At 36.2% G+C, this 23,253-nt stretch overlaps 1 protein-coding gene across 1 annotated transcript; it reads right to left on the reverse strand.

Moving 5' to 3' along the window:
• Positions 1–576: 576 nt before the first annotated feature.
• CCDC180 (coiled-coil domain containing 180) lies at positions 577–21,845 on the reverse strand. Its single transcript, XM_010212448.2, has 35 exons — positions 21,765–21,845; positions 21,109–21,218; positions 20,884–21,012; positions 20,613–20,723; positions 20,064–20,159; positions 19,633–19,796; positions 19,289–19,408; positions 18,574–18,653; positions 17,800–17,888; positions 17,027–17,149; positions 16,226–16,399; positions 15,741–15,856; positions 14,551–14,677; positions 14,078–14,117; positions 13,633–13,961; positions 13,233–13,453; positions 12,381–12,556; positions 11,766–11,946; positions 11,261–11,407; positions 10,842–10,986; positions 10,506–10,622; positions 10,038–10,136; positions 9,086–9,199; positions 8,418–8,617; positions 7,697–7,767; positions 6,782–6,914; positions 6,442–6,516; positions 5,478–5,544; positions 4,596–4,737; positions 4,257–4,417; positions 3,368–3,505; positions 2,787–2,898; positions 1,962–2,067; positions 1,330–1,468; positions 577–773 (listed from the first exon to the last, which is right to left on the reverse strand). The coding sequence occupies exons 2-35, from the start codon at positions 21,136–21,138 to the stop codon at positions 642–644; spliced, it is 4,404 nt and encodes a 1,467-aa protein (XP_010210750.2). The 5' UTR covers positions 21,139–21,218; positions 21,765–21,845; the 3' UTR covers positions 577–641.
• Between the last annotated feature and the right edge of the window lie 1,408 nt (positions 21,846–23,253).

Raw genomic sequence — 23,253 nt, forward strand, 5'->3', positions numbered from 1 at the left:
TTTTCTTTGCAGATCAGGTATTTCTAAAACTGCATTTCAATTTCTAAAAGAGAGGTAGTAAGCTGAGAGAACAGCATCGCTCAGAAGCTGAACACGGAAGAGAACCTGTGCTGGAAAAGAAGTTTCCTTTCTCAATTCTGTCATTAAACAAGTTACCCTCAACTATTATAACCCTGACTACTGAAAAAGTAGCTCAGGGGCATACACCTTTGATCTGTCTTGGCTAATGTTATTCAGAAATAAAAGATGAGTAAATAAAAGAAGAGAGAAAAATAGGCATTTGGATATCCTAATTACTGAGTGGCAGTTTATTGCAGTGCCATAGAACTTCTGGCAGTCGGAATAACCACACTGAATGTGGCCATGGGTTCAACCCCCGTCCACCTTGTCTCTGACAGCCAGTACCATGTGAAAAATTCAGCAATTCACAATACAGATTATCCTGCCTACAGTGGGAATTTCCTCTTAATGCTCATGAATTGTCGAATGATTAATTATTCTCAGAACAGAATTTACCAAGACATGTCCACAGACTACCTACTTATTCATTACTCCAGCAAATATAAAATACAATCCTTTTTACTTTGTGAGGACTACATTTATTTGTAGAACAGAAAGACATTAGCAAGATTTGACTGGTCTCATGTATAGAGCTGCTTTATCTTGTCAATGGAGTGTTTCCACCAATCTTCCCAGCGTTGAGCTTTTATCAGCTGAGCTTCACTTTCTTCCTTGATCTGGGCAAATTGCTGCTCAAGTTTACATTTGTATTTCTGTACAAAAATAAAATAAAATAAAAATTAAATTAAAATAAAATTTAAAATAAAATAAAATTTAAAATAAAATAAAATTTTAAATAAAATAAAATAAAATTTAAAATAAAATAAAATAAAATAAACTGTCTTCTATCTTTTATGAAACATTAGTCCTTGTGACCTAAGGATACAGCTGTAGGCTTTATAAAGAAAAGTGAGAGTAAGCTAAATTGATATGACATTGTGGAAATATGGTATCAGCAGCTACTTTTTAAACTATGGTGCTGCTGAAAGGCAAAGTGTCCTGTTTCTGATCCATTCACTCATTTGTGCTGCTCTACTGAAACAATTTCTTGTTGCAATGTACCTGAGTGGAAGGGCTCCCCTAAAAACCTACTCTGTCTACTTTTGACATCACCACCAAGAAATGGGCATGAGAGAGGGTTTCTACCACAGTGAATATGGCTTTAAGATCTGAAAACACTGTGTACAGTAAACTTAAACACATCCATACATTCTTCTACAAAACCACCACCACCTGCCCCTTACAAGCAGTCCTTCCCCACAGACCAACCTCATACACTGCATCTCTTGCTTCTACTACTGCTACGTGACCCAGTGTAGTCTTAGCAGTTGTCACAGAGGCAGTTTCCCTGCAAAGAACATCACCTGAAACGCCTGTAAGAGTAGTTGTTGGTATTCCTGGCCAAGTCCTTCAAAAAAAAAAAAAAACAAACGAAACAGAAGAGTGATTGGAATAGAAGACTAGTTTATTCTCATCGTACTTAAAAACATGATTCATCTTTTGAACTACAAGTCCCTGTTATTTAGAACAACTACCCTTGATTTAAAATGTCAAGAACTCTGCATAGCAAGTAGAATCCAAATCTTCTGAGTGAAAACATGTCCTACTTTCATACATTTTAAAGTGCTGTGAGTGATAAACAGTGGCTAGAAAAGTGGTATGACAATTAAACAAATGCATTACAGTAGAATACACAATTCATTTTTATATCAAGCCATTCCTGTTCTTTCTTTAGAATCATTATCTACCCAAATGGCCTTGTAACTAGTCAAATGACATCACTAATGACAATCACAGTATTCAACAATTTGAACAGGTGGAGCAGAAAGCTAGAACAGTACCCAAATTCAGTTTGGAGCACCAAAATTACACAGAAGAGTGTTATGTATCTCAAATGTTACCTGCTCCCACGTTCAATCAACTGTTCAACTTCACAGGTTTGTAGAGAGAGCCCAGCTTGCTTACGACGCAGTAGGGTGGATATCTTCTCTCTTGGCATTTCAATTTCTGGGATACAGTAGAAGACAGACTTAGCAGCAGCAGAACCATGGCAGTCATGCCACTGTTTTGAAGAAACTGTACTATATGCAGCTTGATGCAGCTTCTTCCCTTTTCAGAAGCAACTCTGCATGCATGACTATGCTCGAGCAGAGAGGTTGTACCAGACGGACTCCAGAAGTCTCTCCAACCTCAAATATAACTCAAATCTCTCCACCATTTAAAGCACTAGAGTATACAAAAATCTCTTTTTCTTATTTGAGCCTATAAAAGCACATCTTTCTCCAGTTACCTTTAAAGTTGGGCTAATTGAATTTTGCTCTACCATCTAATAGGACTGTGTTATTAAAATAGTTCCAGTAGAAAGTATTTTCTTGATTCACATAGTAGAAAACTCGATAGAAGAAACCAGAAGCTTTTTTTATTCAGTAAGATATGCAAACACAATAGCATTCATGCAACATTCAGCAGTGAAATTTAAATTGCATAGAAATGTAATTGAAACCTTTGAAAAATGATCATTAAAAATCAGCTCAGTAGGCAATATCGTTAAATCTTGCCAATTATTCGGTAGTGAGCATATGACTACGCAAAACAATTAGCATTGATGCTTATAGCAGAAATCACACAAAATCTAGGAATAATGTGACTATTTCTATTTTGTAGGAAGAGCCTGCTCGTACCCTTGAGAAAGATGCTGAGGCCTGAGCAAGCAAATCTGGACTTACTTGCTAGTTCTACATCATCAATAGTGATGCTTTCATCTAATTCCAGAAGCAGCTTTTCAGTGAAGGCAGCTAGTGCAGAAACAAAGTTCTGAGCACACTCAGTAGCACTGGTCTGTTGGGAAATGGGATACAAGAGAGAGGAATTAATTCCTTTGATCGTTCATCTGCTCTCCTTTTAGACTGCCTCTGAAAGGACTACACAGCCCTTCAACTTTGAGCTTTTGCAGAAGCTACAGATCAAAACATAATGGTTTAAGTGGCAAACAAAAGGCTCTAAGAGTGCAGGGATGTGTAGAGCTAAGAAGAGAGAGACATTACTTAGGTATTTCCAGTATGCTCTGTGAACATTACAGAAGATCAGTTAGTCCCACAATAAATATGTGACCTTGTACATATACATATGCGTTTATACATATACGGATATTATACTGGTACTTATAACTAATAGTTAAAAGACGCTGTTGTCATAAAACTGAAAACATTTTCCATTTTACTTTTGATGGAGAGGAGAAATGCATCCAAGATGTTCTCTTCTTTCCAAACATATTAGGCAACAAGTTCATATTAAGTTTTATAGTCACCTGCATCTTCTGTGTATTGAGATGAATAGCATCAGCTTGGTCTTTTTGCCTTTTTATTTCCTTTCGGCACAAAGATTCCAGCTGAAGCAAGTTATCTGGATGTCCCAGAGATGGACGCAATTGGTTTGTGTGCACAGCCTTTAAGAAAACACATAAGTAAAATTACCTTCTGTAGGAAACATGCAATTGAATCATTATGAGAAAAAAGTAAAAATAAGCATTTTATATACAAGTATTCAGGAGAACTTGCTGTGTTCCTTGGCAGACTAAGATAAACCTTGCAGCGCAGTATATGAAACTGCTTAAGTAGCTATTGAAGTCCATGGCCTCTGATCCCAGCTTGGCTTTTGTTTTCAAAACTTCACAGGTAAAAATCTTTCTTACCAAATATTAAATATTTATTATATCTGTATTTTCCTTGAATTTGACTCAACATTCAGTGAGACAAAATCTAAAAACTATGTTTTCTGCACATTCTATTTCATGACTCTTATCAGACCTGATAAGATATACTCCTTTTTAAAAGGTAGCAAGGCGACATAATGTCAAATTTTCTGTATGTAACAGAAACTACATAGGTACATTCTCCCTTGTAGTATGTGCTGTGTAGCCATAGCACAATGTTATAGCCCTTAAATAATCTACAGCCTAAGAACAAAAACAACAGATGTTTGTACATGACAACAGAGAGGAAACCCAGTGCTAGAAGCAGTGACAGGATGTAGAAAGGCAAAGCTGCCAGTAGAACCCACAGACCAACTCAAACATAACTATAGCTAGATCTGCAGGGAGCGATTAAGCAAACAGACTGATAGAACCAGATTTTATAATACTGATGCATTTAGGATACCTTTCACCAGAAGCATTCCAGCATGTCCATAATACGTACCTTTATACTCTCCCAGTTTTCCAGCTGCTTATTGAAGAGGTGCCGAATCTGATCGATGGAAGAGCTGAGCTTCTGCTTGTGCTCTTTTAAAAGACTATCAACTGCCAACTGTGAGACATGAGGGAGTTGCTCCTCAAACAACTTCAACTGATCCCGAAATTCTTTTTGGAAAAGGCAGAGATATGTGTGTGATACAGAAGTACTCATTGTAAGGAAACAAAACTCTTAGTTCTTTGCCAAATTTTCCATAAAATCAACAGGAGCTCTGCCACTGAGTGTGAATCCTTATCACTGCAATTTTCCTTCATGTTTACACAGGACTTTGCTCTAGGAATTTACCTATTAGACAGGAATTATAGTAGTTTTCTGTTTGACTTTGGTATGAAAACAGTTTCTGTCTGAGCCGTTCGGCACACTGTTCAAATGTCTCAGGCAGATCTTCAGGAATTGTGATTTGATGCTTATCTTTTCGGTAGAACTCCTTTGGAAGGCAAAGACAAAACAGGAAGGGTTAGTAACACATCCAAACAAGTCACATCTAGACATGTAACAGGAGCAGAGATGTTGAAGGCTGTCAACCACTCTCCTATTTAAGGCCACTTGTCTTCCTTGCCCTGTGCCCTATCAGCAGCTTTTATCTTCATGCCTGTTTGATATTTGAATGAGTACTAGTTTTTGAGATTGCAGTGCAGCTTAATTACCAACTCTGCAAAGATTCTATCCATCTTCCCACTGTATTGCTTTTAGCTTTGGTGATATGTATTAAAATATTAGTTATTAAGATTATACTGTAATCTAGCAAGTCCCAACATGTAACAGCTTGATTAGAGATGCCTGCAACAACACTTCAGCACATCTATGGATATTTGGAAAGTCTGTAGGCACATGTCACTCCTCCACGCTGTCTCAGTCTGACATTCTCTTTTGCTGCCATTAGAATGAATAATATTGAAACTGTCTTGGCTTTGCAGTCTTTCTGCTATAAAACTAAGTGTGGATGTCCATGTTTGTCCACATACATTAGGTTGCCCGAGACTCTAAAATTCTTATTTAATACTTACAAAGAAATCTGTGTTTAAAATTACACCCAAATATTATTGGAAAAAAAAGATGGACACAAAGAAAGGAAACTTTTGGAAGGCTATCCAAATGTTGTAGCAGAAACAAATTAAGAGTAGAACTGTGGCAGCAAAATGACCAAAGAACTTTGAGTTTTCTTACCTCAGCAAGAGAGAGCAAGCTGTCACTACCTGCCCAGAGAAGACTGTTAATAATCCCCTTAAAAGTACTGAAAACAAGCAAAATGAGAGAGAATCACACAGTAAAAAAATCACACTGGCAATATTTACTATTTTTCAAACACTGTGTTTTTTAATTATAGTTTGGTTTTTAATTGTATTTTAATGTATATTTTTCAGAATATGCAAGCAAATGTTCCTAGTATACATGAAATTTCATCTCCCCTAGCACAGATTTCTGCTCAGGGGAGGCAGGCTCTGAGCTTACCAGGGGCAAAAAGGCAATCTTGGCCAAGTTCTTGTGCTGCAGGTTCACATTAAGAGCTTACTCTGCATTTTAAATAAATGAAAAGTATTTGAAGGTGTGTCTAGTTGCTCATTGGGCATATACTAACACTCAACACTGAGTCAAATTCCCAAGTATTTAAACATCTTAGGCATTCATCATAATATATTTGTGTGGCACCTATGTAATACCCAAATTCTGTACAGTGTAACTGCACACATCAAGCAAGAATAACAAAAGCTCTTAAAAAGAACAGAACCATTTAAGAATCATTTCCTAAACAATCTGCTCCTAGTTTAGCTCCATACATGTAATATTGAGCACACAAATACAAAATTTAAGCTTTTAACAGATGAAAATTATTAGGAGACTAGATATGTTACATTTTCCAGATGATTTTTAGTAAATGCACAGAACTGCAGATATTCTAGTGAGCCCACTTATTGCAGATATTAAATAGAATTAAAAGGATGATTTTTTATTTTAAATATGCTACAAAATAAACTAATCTTTAAATATTTTAATGATAAAAATCAGAATTAAGTACCTCATAAATGGTAAGAGATTTATGTAGTTCACCATCATAAATAAGTAAATAAATAAATAGATAGTTATTTTTTAAGAGATAAAATTTTGGTTTCAGTAAATATACAAGGCTTACTCAGATTCTGGAGGCTTCTCTCCAAATATAGAGAATCTCTTGTCAGTACGGCCTGCTCTGTTGTATTTCTGCATGCTAAGAAGTCAAAACATAAATTTGAAAGTATTAACATATCTTTTGCTTCCTGGGCCAGTTATTTGAGCTAGTGAGTCACATAAAGGACATGAAACTTAAGAAAACTAATAAAAAGGTAACTCAAAAAAACAAACATTACAAGAAAATATTTTTTATAGAAATTTTTCTAGAGACACTCTCTTCAATGGCTTTTTAAGAGCAGGCAGAGCTGAGAAATTTCTGCATAGGAATGAGACATGTGGAATTTCTCTTTCAATGGTCTTACCTTCCTGTCGATACCCTTCTGTTAAAAGATGATGACTTTTTAGTGCTCAGAGCTGGGTAATTGTAAGCGGCGTTCTGGGGACCTTCACCAGGCACATTTAAGTAAGAAATCTTCTTTGATGTGGGAAGAATTGCTTTATAGTTAAAAAGAGAAGAACACTGAAAAATGTCACCCAAAGGCTTTTTTTCTACATTTGTATAGAATGAATGTATAGAACTTGCATTCTCATTTCAATCATGTCTTCTCACAACACTGCGGGGGACAACAGCAGCAACAATGTCTAGCAGATAGAGCTGGAAGAATCCAGCAGTGGCAACAGGGATAAAGGCATGGAAAGAGGGTGTGAAGAAAGGACTGTGATACAGAACACATGGTGAGTGGGAGGTGCTTAAAACAAGAGCAAGGCAGGGAATGAGCAAGAGGATGAGTGGCCACATCCATAGTCTTGGATGTGAGTCTTGGCTTTGTAACAGGGACATAGAGGATACTTTTGGAATGGGCTGGGGGATTCGGACTCTGAGCATGAGTGATGAGGAAATGGGAATACCAGGTAAAAAGCAGCTGGGGCTACCACTGCATCCCACCTTTGGGTCAATGATAAAACGCTGCTAGAAATATCTCTGAATCCCAACTTTTCTTTCCATTCTTTCCCCTCCAAACCCCTTTTCCTTTTGCTATCAAAATACGGGTGCGCCTTGTACGAAAATCATTACCACAGCCTGCAGCTTTCCTTGGTTTAGAGTCAGAGATCATCTGGATCATTGCAAAAAAAAAGATAATCAAGCAAATAGTTAGGCTAACAACCCGCTTGGAGCAGTAAAAGGCACTGCTCTGAGGCAAGCCAGACTCACTCAGTGACACACTAAGAGCTGCAATCTACATGAATACAACATATTGAAAGAGCTGCTGACATACCTAGTGCTAATGAGTTTGAAGCCTCATTCCTCTCCGGATTTGAGACTGAGGATTTTCGGGATGGCTGAATTCTAAAAGAAAAGTGGGTTTTGAATAGCTTGCTACAAGTTCTCTAACCCTACAACGTGCTAACGAAGCTCAATTTTTATGATAATGCTCAACAGAGAGGATTCAGGTGTAATTGATGGCTTAACAGGAACTTAGGTGCTTTTATGAGCACATCTGTGCATTAAAATCCTTATTTGCAAGTTACTTGGTTATTATGTGCTTTGTATGTCCATTCACACACATTCACCACTATGTAGCATGTAACCATCTTTTAATTAAAATAATACACTAGAAGGCAAACATTTAATTTCTACATAACATGTAATTTATATATCTTTAACCTTCATTAGTCATAGCAAAACAATGTGGCATTTTTTGACAATGAGGGGAGGGAAAATAAAAAAAAATAAAGGCTGACCACAAAGTATGTAGCAGTAGTAGTATTACATGCAAATAATATATACACAATAGTTCTGTACAGACAAAGGTAAACAAGAAAATTTACATTTGGAAATCTTTGATCTGCCTCTGGAATAAAAATTTTAAGAAGTGCCACAGGGAAGCCCCATGCCATTCCACTGTGAGCCTCATGAGGAGAAAGGGCATATAAAGTAACGAAAAATATAAATGAAGACAATGACAGAAAAATACCTTCAGGCAAACCAGTACTTACTCAAGTAAACTTTTGATAATGCTTATTGATACATCTTCAATTGCAGACTTTCCCATTCTGCTTGGATTTAACACAGGAAATTTAACAGGATCCAACCCCATCACCATCACGTTGCTCTCGGCTCTCAGAGACTCTGTTCGAATGTTAACGGCACTTGGGGCCTGTAACGTAACCTCTGTAGCAGAGGAGGAAACGTCGTCCTGGAACGGTCAGAAAATAAAAACCTCCTGACTGCAGAATGTATTAGTGACAGTATTCCTTGCAGTTATTACTAAAATAAATAGTTATTACTACTATTACCAAAGCAGATCATCCAAATAGCCACTATTTGCTTCAAAGAGTTGAAGAAAGAGTTTTATAATTTTAATAATAGGATGTTACTACAGCTAACAGCACTGTCACAATTGTACAACTCAGCCATTTAGAAGCAGTTACATTTTCACTCTGCAGTTATCTAAGAGTTAATAGTTTGGCTAAGAATGAGGGTTTGTCATAATAATCATAAGCAATATTTGAATATATACCTGTAAAACCTATGATCTACAGTGGATTACAAAATAAAAACAGACCTTCCATGCTTGGAAGGAAAAAATATACTTGATACAAAACCTGTCATTCTGTCCAATTAAAAATTTAATACAATATAGGGAACTTGGATATTATCTTACATTGTCATAAAGGCTGGTTACATTTACTAGCAAGCAATCAAGATACTGGCTCCTCTTTTTCAGTTCTTTCAACACTTTTCTGGAAAAATCATACAACTCTTCTGAAGTCAGAGCCTGAAAAATATAATAATATAAATGGTATTTACTAAATTAGACAGAGATTTCCTACTTTTAAAATATATTGACTATATAATTCATTAAAATTTATATTGCATATATAGAATATATTATATAAAATGTTGCATCCAAAACAGTTTTGTCACCATTTTGCCTACACATACATGGAAGCAGTAAGACTTATCTACTGTTGGGAGAAATTGAAATTTTTGTTTTCAAATATAATCACAAATGCAAATATCCTTGAAATATCCTTGCTCAAAGCTGGAAAGGAGAGAGTGACTCTGGTGCATATCCATGCAACTTTAACAGTAGCACTGACATTGCAGGGGATCTTCCTAAACAAAAGTGCTTTTTTTTTTTTTGGAATGTGCACACAGAGAGACTTGCTTATGAGGAAGGGTAAAATTGAGCATACAAGCCCTGACCTCCAGAGACATGTTTTGTGTCTGTTGATATCCATCCTATATATCAGATAAAATAACAGTTGCTATGTTGTTAAGAATCTGCCTTAAAAATATCAATTACTTATTTTAAATGCCACATATGAAGACTGCCTGATAAACGCACAGGAATCACAAGTATTACACAGCTTTCTGGATTTACAGATGAACAAACAAAAAATACTAAAAGTGCATGGCATTGTATTTTATTTTCAAACCAATAAGGTACTTCTCTTTATGACCCCTGTTTTGGGTAGAGATGGTAAAAGCTTGCTCTTGATTATAACCCATCATGTCAGTTTGATTACCTGGCCCCTGGTGGGTGCTTCCCAAACGATACAAATGTGCACAGTGAGTCACATTTAAACCAGCTGGTACCACTTAGAACTTACTTCTTTATCTGCAGTAGGATGAGCACAAGCATCTATTTTCTGATGGAGCTTCTCCAGACAAGAGTTCAATGTCACTGCCTGCACATTAGAATTCGCAACCTAGAGCAGAGGCAGATACTGGTGAAATGAAAATCCATCCAAATTCAATGAGCTCTGCAATAGCTATAGAAATGTCAGTGTTTCTGCAAAAGCGAGTAGTCAAAGGAGGTCTGCATCCTCACAGAGGATATGCTTATTTGAGCATGTACTCCACTTCCTTAATGTGCTGCAAGACCATGTTGTTCTAGCATAGCTGCCACAGTAGCAAGACAACAGTTTTAAGTGAATAATTACAGAAAACTTGAATAAACAGAAAAAGTCACTTAACATTTGTCCTCTCTGAATTCAACCATAAATCTCTAATTAAAGAATTATACAGAGGAATGATTAAAGTTCAATTGAACAAAGTTCTAGTGCTTCTGTTTGTACCTCTGACTTGATTTTCACTTGTAGATTTGTCAGAAATCGTTGGATCTTTTCCATAAAGGCTCGATCCATAGAAAGATAACGGAATTTTGTCTCAGACTGGCTGATAATTTCAGTAGCCTTTAAAAAATGCCAGAAAGAAAAGAGACAGAAGTAATTATTTTTCACTCTTTTTCTGTTTTAATAATATAATTCACCATCTTGTTGTATTTTTTCATCACATATTTATTATACAAAATTAACTAGAACTGCTTTACAGTCCCATCTGGGAACAGGCTGTGCTGTCACATTAAATCTGTCAGTATCATACATAATTTGAAAGAATGAAGCACTGCACACCTGCTCAAAGTAGTCAGATTCCATTTTTTCCATATCAACCATGACTGAACCTTCAAAAGAGTCAATACGTTCACATTCTTTCTGAAGACGCTTGCAGAAAAATTGCATCTCTTCAGGAGAAAAGTTACCTCCCTCTGAAAATAATCTTTAAAAAAAAAAAAAAAAGGCAAAGAAAAGAGCAGTTGGCTAGAAGTCTTCCTTTCCTCAAAGACTATTTTAGCTATTACAGAGATATCCATATGAAACTGAAGGAAACAGCATTAACTGCAGCTTTGAGGTTTAAGAGCTTTTGTTTATTATATTGACCAGCTGAATAACAACATAAAATTTAATTTTACTGTTCTGTTTATGCAATAAAGGCTCATAACCAGAAACAGTTAACTGTATTTATAAACATCCCGTGAATAGAATATCTATACCTGCAAGTTTTGAGAAAATCCACATTCGAATCTCGTAATTTTCCCAAAGATTCCTCCAAATAGTTCCGGTAGCTTCTCAGGGAAATCTGGATGTTTTCCAGATGATTAAGCAGTTCCGAGTGAAGACTTTCAGTGAAAGAAACCAACCTAACAGCAAGCGTTAAAAAGACAGAGAAAAGGTACAAGTAGAAGAGCATACATTATGGTTCCAAGGCTGCTGCTGCTAAGGACATGAACAGTACCTGAAAACCCAGTGAAATTGAACTGGGACTGCAACACCCAGAAGACACTGGAAGGCAGTAGATGCTATTGAAAAAATGTTCCTCAAAACTATTTAGGCAATTGCTATTACTGTGAAGGCAAGTTCAGGACACAGTTTTCAGTGAATAACAGCACAGATAAAGCAAACTCAGAAGGCAAAATAGGAACAAGAGAAATCTCAGGTATCAATCACGGGAGTCTAACTACACAAATTCCCAGCTAACAAGAGCTGTAACACACTCACTTCTCAGTCTTAGCAGCACCAATCAGGGCAGAACCCATGTCACGGACCCGTGTGCAGAAGTCTTTGCTGATGGTATTTTGCTGTTCACGAAGCCTGGAAAACTCGGCTTTCTCCTTGCTCAGAGCTTCCACCACCCCTGCACAGTGACACTCCAGACGCTCCTTGTGAAGCGACAGTTCCGCTGGTAAGAAAACAACTCTTACAGTATGGTCAATACCTCCCGTGGGCTACCACAGTCACAAGTGAACCTATTAGCAGAAGCAAGGGGGAAACAAAGCCAAGCCAAGCCACATCTCAGAGGAGCTTAAAAATACAATAAAGAACATGATTCTTTGTTTCTTTCTTTCATTTTTGATTATATCAGATCAAGTTGCAAATATCTTTTCCTTCATCCCAGTAACTTTAATTATTTTTCTTCCTCAAAACAACTTGACAGTTTTCAAGAAAGAATTATCATTTGTGGCCTTCAACAATATTTTATACAGCTAGGTCCTTCCTCTCCTATACAGGAGGCAAGTGTTGGTACTTTATCTCTCCCAAACTTGCTAATTCTTTTTCTGTAACACTACTAAAATTTTCTACCATGACAGACTATTGTTAAAAAAAAGCAGGTACCAGCTCTAACATTGTAGATATTTGTCTTTATGTGCTGCTGCCTTGACTGATGCAAGTGAAGGTGCAAATTAAGTTCTGATTTCAGCTCCTCTCTCTTAGCATCCACAATGACAGAAGAGTTGGATAAGGACTGTGTAAACCACTTCTCCAAGTGCTCAAAAAAGCAGAGGCGAATCCTATGATTGAAAAAGAAATTATTACAGTGAGGAACAGTCAGCACAGTGGAATATTATAACACAGACACAAGTTTTAATTTTACAAATGTATAAACTCAAAGCTCTAAATAAATAAATCAAGCTTTAAGAATTTAACTACTGGCCATAGGAAAATAGATTTTGCTACTGTTTACACAGTACTGGTGCTATTACTCTGGTCAACTAAGACTATAAATAATCTTAGCATGACCAATTAAAATTTCCTTTCTTCTTTAAACTGACTTGAATTAAGGCATCTTGCAATATTTATCTGAAGTTCTTTTCCTGTTCTGCAGTAGTGCAGGCTGAGAAAAAAAATTACTGAAGACCAGAGAGTTTTTGAGCTTGGAGAATTCTACTGAGTGCCAGACACTTTATCTTCATTGTTCTGCTGCGAATTTGGACAAATTTCTTTCTTTCCTGTACCTGGTTTTCTTTGTAAATATTACTTGTTTGTTAGGTACTTAGAAAGCCATGGGTGAAAAGCAATATTGAAAATTTCTCTTTATTTTTACTGATTTAAGAAAGGAATTATATCAGAAATTTCGATTAGTTTTTGGATGCTTATTCATACTTTTTTTTTTTTTCTTTCGAACATCCACAATTTACCTACTACCTAATGATAAAAAAAAAAAAAAGAAAACTGTTTTCTACTAACCATCGTTTAAGCTCTGCAAACACAGTTTCTTTTATAAGGACATGTTTCAGGTATGCAGGAAGGGATTCTTCTCCTTGTTCGTATTTAGTGAAGTAATTCTCTGGGATACTGGTCTTTCCTGACTCTTCAACTCCCAAAACTGTGTAAGTGTTTCCACCAGCAGTGGAAAAGATCTCAACAGCAAATTCAGAGCTTTCCACCTCGTCACTCTTGATCATATCCTAGGAAATAATTAGGAATAATCTATTATCTTTAAAACTGCTATGTTTATTTATAGACTTCAGTTGTCCATAAACAGGATCTAAAGTCCTATTTGCCCAGGAAATATATTAAACAATAAAGACTGATGTGCACTGTTTGTACAAACTAAGTCTGATCTACTTTAGAGAATGTAGACTACCTCAGTCTGATGGAGCCTTCCCATTCCATCATGATCTTCTGCAGGGCTTCCTTCCCCTTCACATTTGTTCTCCTCTTCACCTTCTTGTGGAAAGTTTACCTCCTGCCCTGTCTCATCAGTTTCTTCACTTTCATGAGGAATACTCTCCCCATCCTCTTGTTTCTCTGTTTCTTCAGTTTCTTGTGCAAACATGTCCTCATTCTCAGGTGTATGTGTTTCTTTATTCTCCTGTTGAATATCAGTCTTTTCCTTTTCCTCTTCATATTCTCGCACAGGGCTCTCAGTTTGCTGCTCCACCATATTTTCAGCTTCTGAAATCTCAACTAATTCTTCCCAGTTAAAACAAAGTTTATTGGTCATAATACAAAGAAATACATTAAAAAAAAACAAGATTAAAAAACAAGAAAGCAGAAAAAGAAATCTATTTGTGCCATTGAGATATTACCTTGCTCTTGAAAAGTCGTTTCTATCTTTCCTCGCAAGGTCTAGCAGGGAAAAAACAAACAAAAACAAGTTCTACAATTTAAAAATAAGAATTGGCTTCCTTAGAATGATAAATTCACATCCCTTCTCAAATTACATCTACTTCAGAAAGATAGTCTAGTCCTGAATGGATCATTTATCTTTTAATTGAACTAATAATAAATGAACTAACCATAATATTGAAATTAATTAATTTTGTTCCTTTTCACTTTTCTGTTAATTTGCTAAAATGTACTTTACAACAACTGCAAAGTGCAGAATCCAGAAACGTTTTGTTTGCCCCTGCCTTCCTCATCCCACCAAGCAGAAGCACTTCAATCCAAAACAAATTTTCATTTTTTTAATCTGAGTTTCAGCAAAAGTGTAGATTCCCAAAAGTGAAAAATAAATACAGCAGTAAGATTTTAAAACACACGTAGTTTGTTTTCTTTATACCTGTTTAAAGATTTCTTTTACATTAAAATATTGGCTGATGGATTCACTATAGGAAATCAACTCCTGCAAAACAGCTTCTGGGTAAGCCATAACTTTATCCATTAGAGCACGGTGGAATGTCTCATACCTGTCAAACACAAGGCGACTATTTAAGAGACTTAATTATGTGTAGAAACAAAATAAAGCGTAATTATTATGTCTTTAAGTCCAAATTTAACTTTTCCACTTATTTCATATTTTGTTTGGGCTGAAAGCGATCATCATACTGTATCTGTTAAGCCTGAACACATTGGGTTCTGGGAATTATTTTATTATAGATACACAAGTATACAAAATAATATGTTCTACAAAAAAGGCTTTCGGATCTTTCATTCTGGATGAGAAGCCATTCGTGACCTGTGCTTACCTAAGAAATATTAGTAACAAGCATCAAACTAACATCTTTCAGTTTAGTTCTGTATCAGGCTCAGCTATGAGTGAAGCTTTGCTGATTTAGTTTGTACTCAGAAATGAAAACTAATGATTCAAGTTCACTCTTAGTCCAAGAAAAACCAACTCATCTTCACCTAGATTTAGATCTGGTTTGTCTCCTGTATTATGGAAATTAAGGGCAACTTACATATGTACTCAAATGTTCAGAGAGATGATGTTCCATCTCTGCATCCCCTCACTACGGTCTCACTCGCATAAAAGGCACTTGCTCACTTTTTTTTTTTTAATGGTTTTAATGAACAGGAAGAGTATTGAACCAACAGCTCTAAAAGCTGCCATTTCATATTTATATGAAATATTCATATACCATACGATATGGTATCATATCTGATCAAAAGAGAAGCCTACCTACATATAAAAATGTAACTTATTTTTTGGCTCTTAAATCTTCAAACCTTCTGCTACAGTCTTCAACAAGATTTGTACGTGTCAATTTACATGTGTTTTTTTTTAAGATGCTAATTCTTGATAATGAGAATCAGAACAGAAAGATTACCAAAATATATACTTAGGCTATCTGAAAGTTATTAAAAACATTGAGTCCCTGCCACCCTGAAGCAGATCAAATTTGCAAACCCAGAGCAGAGCTGATGGCAGAGGTTTTCACTCCTTTACGCCGCAGCACAAAAACAACTTAAATACTACTACTATCTTTTGAATATGTTTTACTTGGCAAGTTTGCACTACAATATTCATACCCAGCTCCAATATCATCCAAAGAAGAAACAGCTTTCTCCAAATATCTCTTTAGCTTTTCTTCAGAGCTTGCTGTTCTCATTTTATCCAAAGCTATATCCAGATTAGTTTCTGTCATCTAAGACATTGTAAGAAATAAGAAAAAGGAAAAAGAAATTGTTAATTTCTAAAGTTATTCAAAATTATTTAGGATTCAAATAATTTCACAATGAAGGCGGCTTTACAAACAGGATATAGAACTATATTAACAAGGCTATTTTCAAGGCATTTAATGCATGACCTATGATAGATGATTCCTAAATATGAATCAATAATTTATCTAAAAAAAAGTATCTGGCAGAACAAAATTACCTTGTAATAATATCAGTATAAGTCCTAATAATTACCCTTCATTTTTTTACCTGCTATAAAGTAGGTACTTTGAATTTCAAAGGCCTCTTACATAAGAGTCCTTTCTTTATGTCATACCGTATTCTTATGTTTTTACCTGTATGAAGTTATCCTGTCTCCATCTGCATTCATCTAACTTTTGTTTAAGTTCATCTTCTTGGTAGAAGAGTTTGAGTTGATGGACATCCCAGAGGACGATGACGTCCTGAAAATAACTGTACAAGTCTCTACAATTTTGTTCATTCTGCTTAGCCAGCTCCTTCAAATCTCTCTAAAGCAAAACAGTTAAATGAACCAGTAACTATTAAAATATTTGCTAGAAGATAAAATGAATGAATAAAGGGATATCTGGCATAATAAAAGACTGCCTGAAGGTAGACCACTAATATTTAGCATAATCTCTTTCAGTTGAATAGGAACAAAAATAGCCCAACTAAACTGGATATTTTTTTTTTCTCTAAAAGTTGAGGTACCAAACTTTCTGCTTATTCTTCTGGTACTGTAAAACAAAGAATCACCAAAAGTTGCATAAGCCCTGAAAGATGTGGCTATCTAGCATTTTAAGAACACCTGTGTCTCTGTTTTTATATTTAAAAATCACAAAAAAATTGTATTGGAAGTAATTTGGGAACTGTTCAAACCTATCCCTCTGTCTCCAGGCAGAATGAACTTTACCTAAGTCACCCTTGACAAGCTACTATAAATATGAAACCAGTAATTGCAGACTTCCTGAACCACAGCAGAGTGAGTTTGCTTGCTTGTTTTTAAAACTGATGGGAGAGATATCCAATCATCCCATGGATCTATCCCTAAGATGACAGCGGAAGCCTCAGATGAATATGACATGTCACGAAGAAGAACACGCCCAGGATAACAAGGACAGGTGTAATAATCATACATCCATGTGATCCAGTTCCTCTTCAAAGTGGCTTTGTAATTTTTCAGTCAACTGAAGCAAGTCAGAATTCACAATTTCTTCAGCCTCCTCTTTTGTGCAAGCTTTCATTTCCAACAGTTTGTTCTGAATGAAAAGAATGGTAAGTTATTGACACATATATAATGTAAACCATCATGTGGCTTTTACAGAGTGCGGTTAAACTCAGTATTTCTTCCTAAATAAGGTGGGATGTAGATCACACATGTATAAACTGTAGAGCTGCTATATTCATCCTATAATAGCAGGCTGAAGCTCTGATGTTTTACTTCAGCACACATTAATTTCATAAACCTGGTGTTGACTGTTAGTGAAATTGTTCTTCCTACAGCTTCACTCTCCATTTTTCTTAAAATATTTCACAGAGAAATTCAGCCCCCAGATCTCCCATTCTGATAGTAAACAGTATGAATCTACTTGCACACAAAGAGAAACTGAGGCAAAGAGGTAGAATTTCTTGCCCAAGATTGGTCAGACTCAGCAGAAATGCTGAAGGTTTTAACCTTGAGTCTTCTACTTAAATGTAGGGCAGCACCCTGGTTGTTACTAGTCGCTGTTACTCAGTTTTCATACATTTCACACACAAATATCACACATTATTACAAAACAAAATACACAGTAGGGTTCTTAATAGAATAAGGGAGAGGTTGAAAAGTTATCTGAGAGTTGGCTGGATCCTCAAACACTACACTGCTATCAAGAATCCTTTCAAGCATTTGCTAAACTATGATACTGACCTTGCACAACTGCACTTCTGCCAAACATTTCTGTTGGACCTTCTCATATTGGGCACGAATTTTCACCAGACACTGCACGTTGTAGGTATCTGAAGGACACAGAACAGAATGTCAGATCCACTGTTAGATTTCAGTATTCCACAGGACAGTGTGGAACAGAAACATGACACGACCTATGCTGGACCCCAAATCATGCCAGTGAATCTTCAAAATGATGACATTATCAGCCAGCAAAATAAGGCACCTGCAGACAAATCTTTTTATCATTATGCTTAAAGGTAGTGAGTTATTTTTAAGTGCTAGCAACACCTTTGTTGCTATGTAAGCTAAAAAACATTAAGACAACCCCTTTTCTGGAGAGACAGAAGGTAGTCACATACAGAGAGAAGGCATACAGCAAGACTCAGAAAGGAATTATCTCAAATACTGTCCCTCTCATTCTACCAGAGCCGAGTAGAAGCATTTCTCTATGACTAGTGATTTAGATTAAAAAGAACTTTCGTTTTTGTCCCCAGACTAATTGTAACCAGATCAATTACTGCTAGAACTTATCATGTGAAAATACTAGTGCTTGCAAAAGCGAAGCAATGCAATAAAAGCAGCTTATTTTAGTTGTACTGCCAAGCAACTTAGGAGGTATAGAGAAACACACGGAACAATGAACACAGCAAACATTCACAGCAAAGTAAGAGTCACTCCCTGCCTGGAAAAAAAGATCTAGATCTTTTTATTTTTATTTATTTTATTTATTTTTTTTACTATTTCCCTCCTTACCTATGCTTCTGTTTAAATCCACCAACGATTCATACCATTCATTCATCTCGGCTTTCGTGTGTGTAGGAGGCAACAGATGACTATCAAAATATGAAACAAAAGTCAGGGTTTTCAAATATAATTCAGTCAATTCTCAAAGAACAAAACGAAAAATCAGAGTAAACAAGCTACTGTGCTTTATTTTAGTGGTTAGAAGAGAAAGCCGTATCAGAAATGAAAATGCAATGCCTGTTGTTTATCAAGCTACTTTTTAATGACAGGGAACTAGGTGTAATCCAACTAGTTGCTACTATTTTAAAGCAGCAATAGCATAATGAGTTGCACCCATGCTATCTTCTCTTTGTCAGGATGGAGAAAATTAAAATAATGTCTAGACAAGGTCAGTATTTTTCACTTATCCACTCATCCTTGTCTGCCCTTATTTCTACTTTTTTTTTTTAATAGTCAAAGACCTTTATTTATGCATTCCTGCATTTCCAAGCCTGGATGACACTTAGTGTAACCTTTGCACTGAAAACCAAAAAATATGTATTTTTTTCCTGTTAAAGAGAAGTCTATAGTAGAAGTTGAGAACCTTACAGCCGCTTTGCTCCTTTCCAGTGTGCAATTGTACAGAGTGATTCTATAATTCTAAGTGCGTGATTCTATAATCAAACATTCATTTACTCTAGCAGGAGCCCTGTTTTCCCATTACTATTCTGTCTTTTTTTCATACCCAAGGCTTTGCAGAAATTCTAGTCTTCTTTCATCAACTAAAATCTGATTCTTTATCATGTTTTCTACTTCTTGTTGCACTGCCGGTGGATTCTGTATTTCTTCACTTGCCATAAATTCTCTGTAGGGTGCAAGAACACTCGGAAATAAATACCTGCTTTGGAAACTTTCACATTTGAAATGCAAATTGTGTTTTTTTATATATGAGATTAAAGAAGGAGGTTAAATTCTTTTAGCCTTATAAAGGAAAAAGAATAAAATACAATTTTAATAAAAAAGACAAACAATCCTTGCTCACTAGTACTATTGATACTCCAAAACATAATCAGTTTTGAAATTTCAGACCTGAAACTGTGAAGCGCATAGTTCTTTTGTAGGAGCCTCCAGTCCTTCACCTTATCTTGCCATTTCAACCTATGTGATAATTCCCTTTTCAACTCCATTTTCATTAGATTAAAGAACAGTTTGGCAATTGCCCTCCGATTGGCCAATAGGGCTCTGTTAATAATCTGTTTATTAAAACATAAAAACAGAAACAAGAGCAGCACACAACATGCAAGCAAGAAAACTGCCAGCTCTATGTTGAGCTAACTGATTACAGAAGAAAGAATACAAATATTCAGACCTGCCCTGCAAAATGGAAAATGCTCTTCTGTATTATTGTGATTGACAGGTAGAAATGATGGGTTTCAGGTTGACAAAAGAAGAAAGATTCTGGGAATATTCCAGCTTGCCATCTTCTAACAAGCAGATGTGACTCAATACAAAATACTTACCATGGCTTCATCATTCATGAACCTGTAGACATCAGGTGGTAAGAGGAAGGAAATGTCCTCCAACATCACGGTGTACTTTCTCAGTACATCTGTTATCTGTGCGATAAAGTAAAAAAAGAGACATCTGAGTAATTGAGAGATCAGTTTCTTGACCGACTCTGGTCTTCTCTGGTCATTTTTGCAACTAATCAAACAGAAAAATTACTAATGATGCTGTTGGAGCTATACATTGTGTCTGCAATACAGAGACAGCTTTCGGTTGCTTGTAAGGACAAAGCAGCAAAGACTTTATCATGGACTACCCATTTATCAAGCCAAACATTTACCTGGGATCCTCAGTGTCCAGTAATCTTTTCCTGATTATGCTTGCATAGAATCAGAGAAGGAGCTACTAGCGAAAAGGCAGTGATCATCTATGTATCAAAAACCACTGCAGAGCTCTTTGACTCTTAATTTTTTTTTAAAAAGCTATTATTTAGCTCTATACCCAGCATTATGATTAAATAATAATCTCATGATTAATTAACAGTCATTAAAACTACAGCTCACTTTGTCAGTTCGACTCCATTCCACCATTTTTAAGGTTTCATCCATTTCCCTAATCCACTTCTTTCTGGTCAAGAACTCCTCGTGGACGACATCCCACAGTTCTTCCAAACTCTGCAAGAAAGATTTACTAGCAATTTCACTGAAAAACTAGAAGTAAAAGAATGCAATTATATCTCAAAATCATAGGTAGACATAGAAAGATATGTTACACAGACCAAGTGGATTGCAAACAATGGATACAAATAACTGAAAATGAGAAGAGCTGCCTTACTTCTATTGAGAAGCCTTCCAGATCAGTATGGAGCTCAATCTTTTTGAACAGAAGTTTGATTTTTCTATCTGATTCCAATAGTTTTGACAAAAGCAAATTTCCAGGCTCCAAAACAAAAGGTTCCATTTCCTGAAAAGGTAAGGAAGTCGGGTGGATCTTCTGAATATTTGTTCCTACCTTTTGCACGGCACTCTAAGCTACCTGAACTGCAAGATCCAGTCTTACCCTAGCAATGCAGGCCAGTTCATGATGCATTAAGGTCAGTGCTTCATCATGACGGCCTCGCCTGCGTCCTGACAGGCGATCCAAAATATTGCTGCTTTTTTTCTCAGCAACTGCCAAGAAAGAATGAGACTGGTGGAGTTTGGAACTGCTGCTGCAGTAAAGGTAAGGCACACACAATAAATCACTAAATCAATAGCCTTTATATCTTGTGCAGCTTTTGCAGTGCTTGACAGCTTTTTGCAGAAAGGAAAGTCTAGATTAATCTAGGTTAAAAACTGCAAAGCTAAAAAAATACTTGTTATTTCCTTTAATTTTATTAATTTGTGATTTTTCGGAAGGATAAAAGCATGGATAGGTTTGAGTATGGTGCAAACAGCTGCAACTTCCAAGAACAACAGCCGCTTACATTCTAACTGGAACTTACTGTGTGAATACGTGTTTTGATAAGCAACTACAATTTTACAAGTTTTTTTTTTCTTTCTATAGATAGAGGCTTCATCTTCAACATTACTTAGAAATCAAAAGTATGCCAGCTCATCTTTGAGGTTCATTTTGTAACATTTTCAGCCTTGTTCACCTCAAGCCATTACATATAAGGTGGCTCCTAAAAAAGGCTAACTAAGAGAAATATAGAAACCAAGAGAAATAATTTTTACCAACAAAATCAGGTAGGGCTCTGACTTCCTCAACTGCAATTATAGCTTCACTTTTCCAATCCTTTTGAAATATTGAAGCTTCCCTAAATTAGAAAGAGAAATCATTTGATCTGTGCTGAATATGTAAAAGAGCCACAGATCAAATTAATTGGCAAAAAACATAACATTTAAGTAAACATAAGCATCCTCCTAACATCAATATAAATCGGGTGATGGGTCATAGAATTAATGTTCCTGCTTTGGGCAAATAGGACTAACTATCAACTAGTTGTTGCTAAACATCAAATGTCCTATGATGGCATAAAAGCAGTAATAGTAGATTGAATACCGGTAAACTGTGAAGATGTACCAATAAATTAAGTAATAACCAGCAAAATACATGAAAACAGCCTTTATCTGCCCATTGCTCTTCCAAACAGCTGGGATACTGTATTTCTCTCTGGAAGAAGTGGGAAAAAGGGAGTGATTGTTCAAGAAAAGAGGCAGGCTGCAATGCATGGAGGTTCTGGTTTATTTTCTTGTTCATGCCCGCAGCTTATAACCAGGCTGGAAAATCCTGCAGCCATTTCTGCTGATGTCACCTGCGTCCACCGATGTGAGATCCAAGCCAACGAAGTCTAATAATATGGTTTTCATACTTATAAAATGCAGGAAACTAAACAACATAATAGTGAGAATATCATTACATAGATGTGATAAAGAGCACAAAGTTAGTGTTTTAATCAAGATTCCAAGACTAACGCACACTCCAAATCTTACAATTTCATGCCCACTGTCATAAACATATAATCATGGACTTGTACTTCTTTCCTATACCTGCGCAGCACTGGCTTTTCTGTGAACTCATTAGATGGCAGTTTTTCAGTGCACCTCTGTTGGTAACATGATAGTGGCTTCTCACTAGTACAAATTCCCGCATCCTTAACAAAAGGTACTTTTTCATACTTCGTAGAAATGGCAGCCTTACTCCTTACTTCACCCAAAGAGCGAACTAAATGAACCTTCAAAGAAAACACAATAAAATGGTTAGAACTCTTTCCGAACAGATTGACCATATAAGAATAATACAGAATGACTAAAAACTGGGAAATAACGGTCGCAGAAAGGGTAAAATATCAAGAATTCCTTAGCACATGCCTAATGGTTTTCAGAAAAACTGAAGCAAGCTCACATGCCTTGTTTATGGTTACAAGGAAAGGCAACAGGAGAGCCAGAAACATGACCTGGATAATCCTGGAGTTATTGTGTGGAACACACGCTACCTCACACTGGTTTTCCTTTTAAAAACCCTACAGCCTACAGCACTAGTCAAATTCTGAGCGTGACTTGCTGCATCTCTATCATTTACTGCTATTTTCACCTGATTTTGCATTAATTTAGTATTTCCTGATACGAATGGAGACATAGGAAAATAAATGCATCCATTAGATAGCAGCACCTTAAAATGGCACAATTTTCTGCAAAACTGAACACAGAAAGTTTCCAATTA

Source organism: Tinamus guttatus, unplaced genomic scaffold, assembly GCF_059628265.1.
Source record: "Tinamus guttatus ecotype Peru unplaced genomic scaffold, ASM5962826v1 Tinamus_guttatus_pri_ptg000226l, whole genome shotgun sequence".
Taxonomy (NCBI): Eukaryota; Metazoa; Chordata; class Aves; order Tinamiformes; family Tinamidae; genus Tinamus; species Tinamus guttatus.

Coding starts and splice junctions, on each gene's coding strand:
- CCDC180 (XM_010212448.2), bottom strand. CDS start 21,138: ATGCATCATGAACTGGCCTGCATTGCTAGG. Junction 19,797..20,063: donor TCATGAATGATGAAGCCATG/GTAAGTATTTTG, acceptor TTTAATAAACAG/ATTATTAACAGAGCCCTATT. Junction 5,545..6,441: donor GAGAAGCCTCCAGAATCTGA/GTAAGCCTTGTA, acceptor GCTTGTTTTCAG/TACTTTTAAGGGGATTATTA.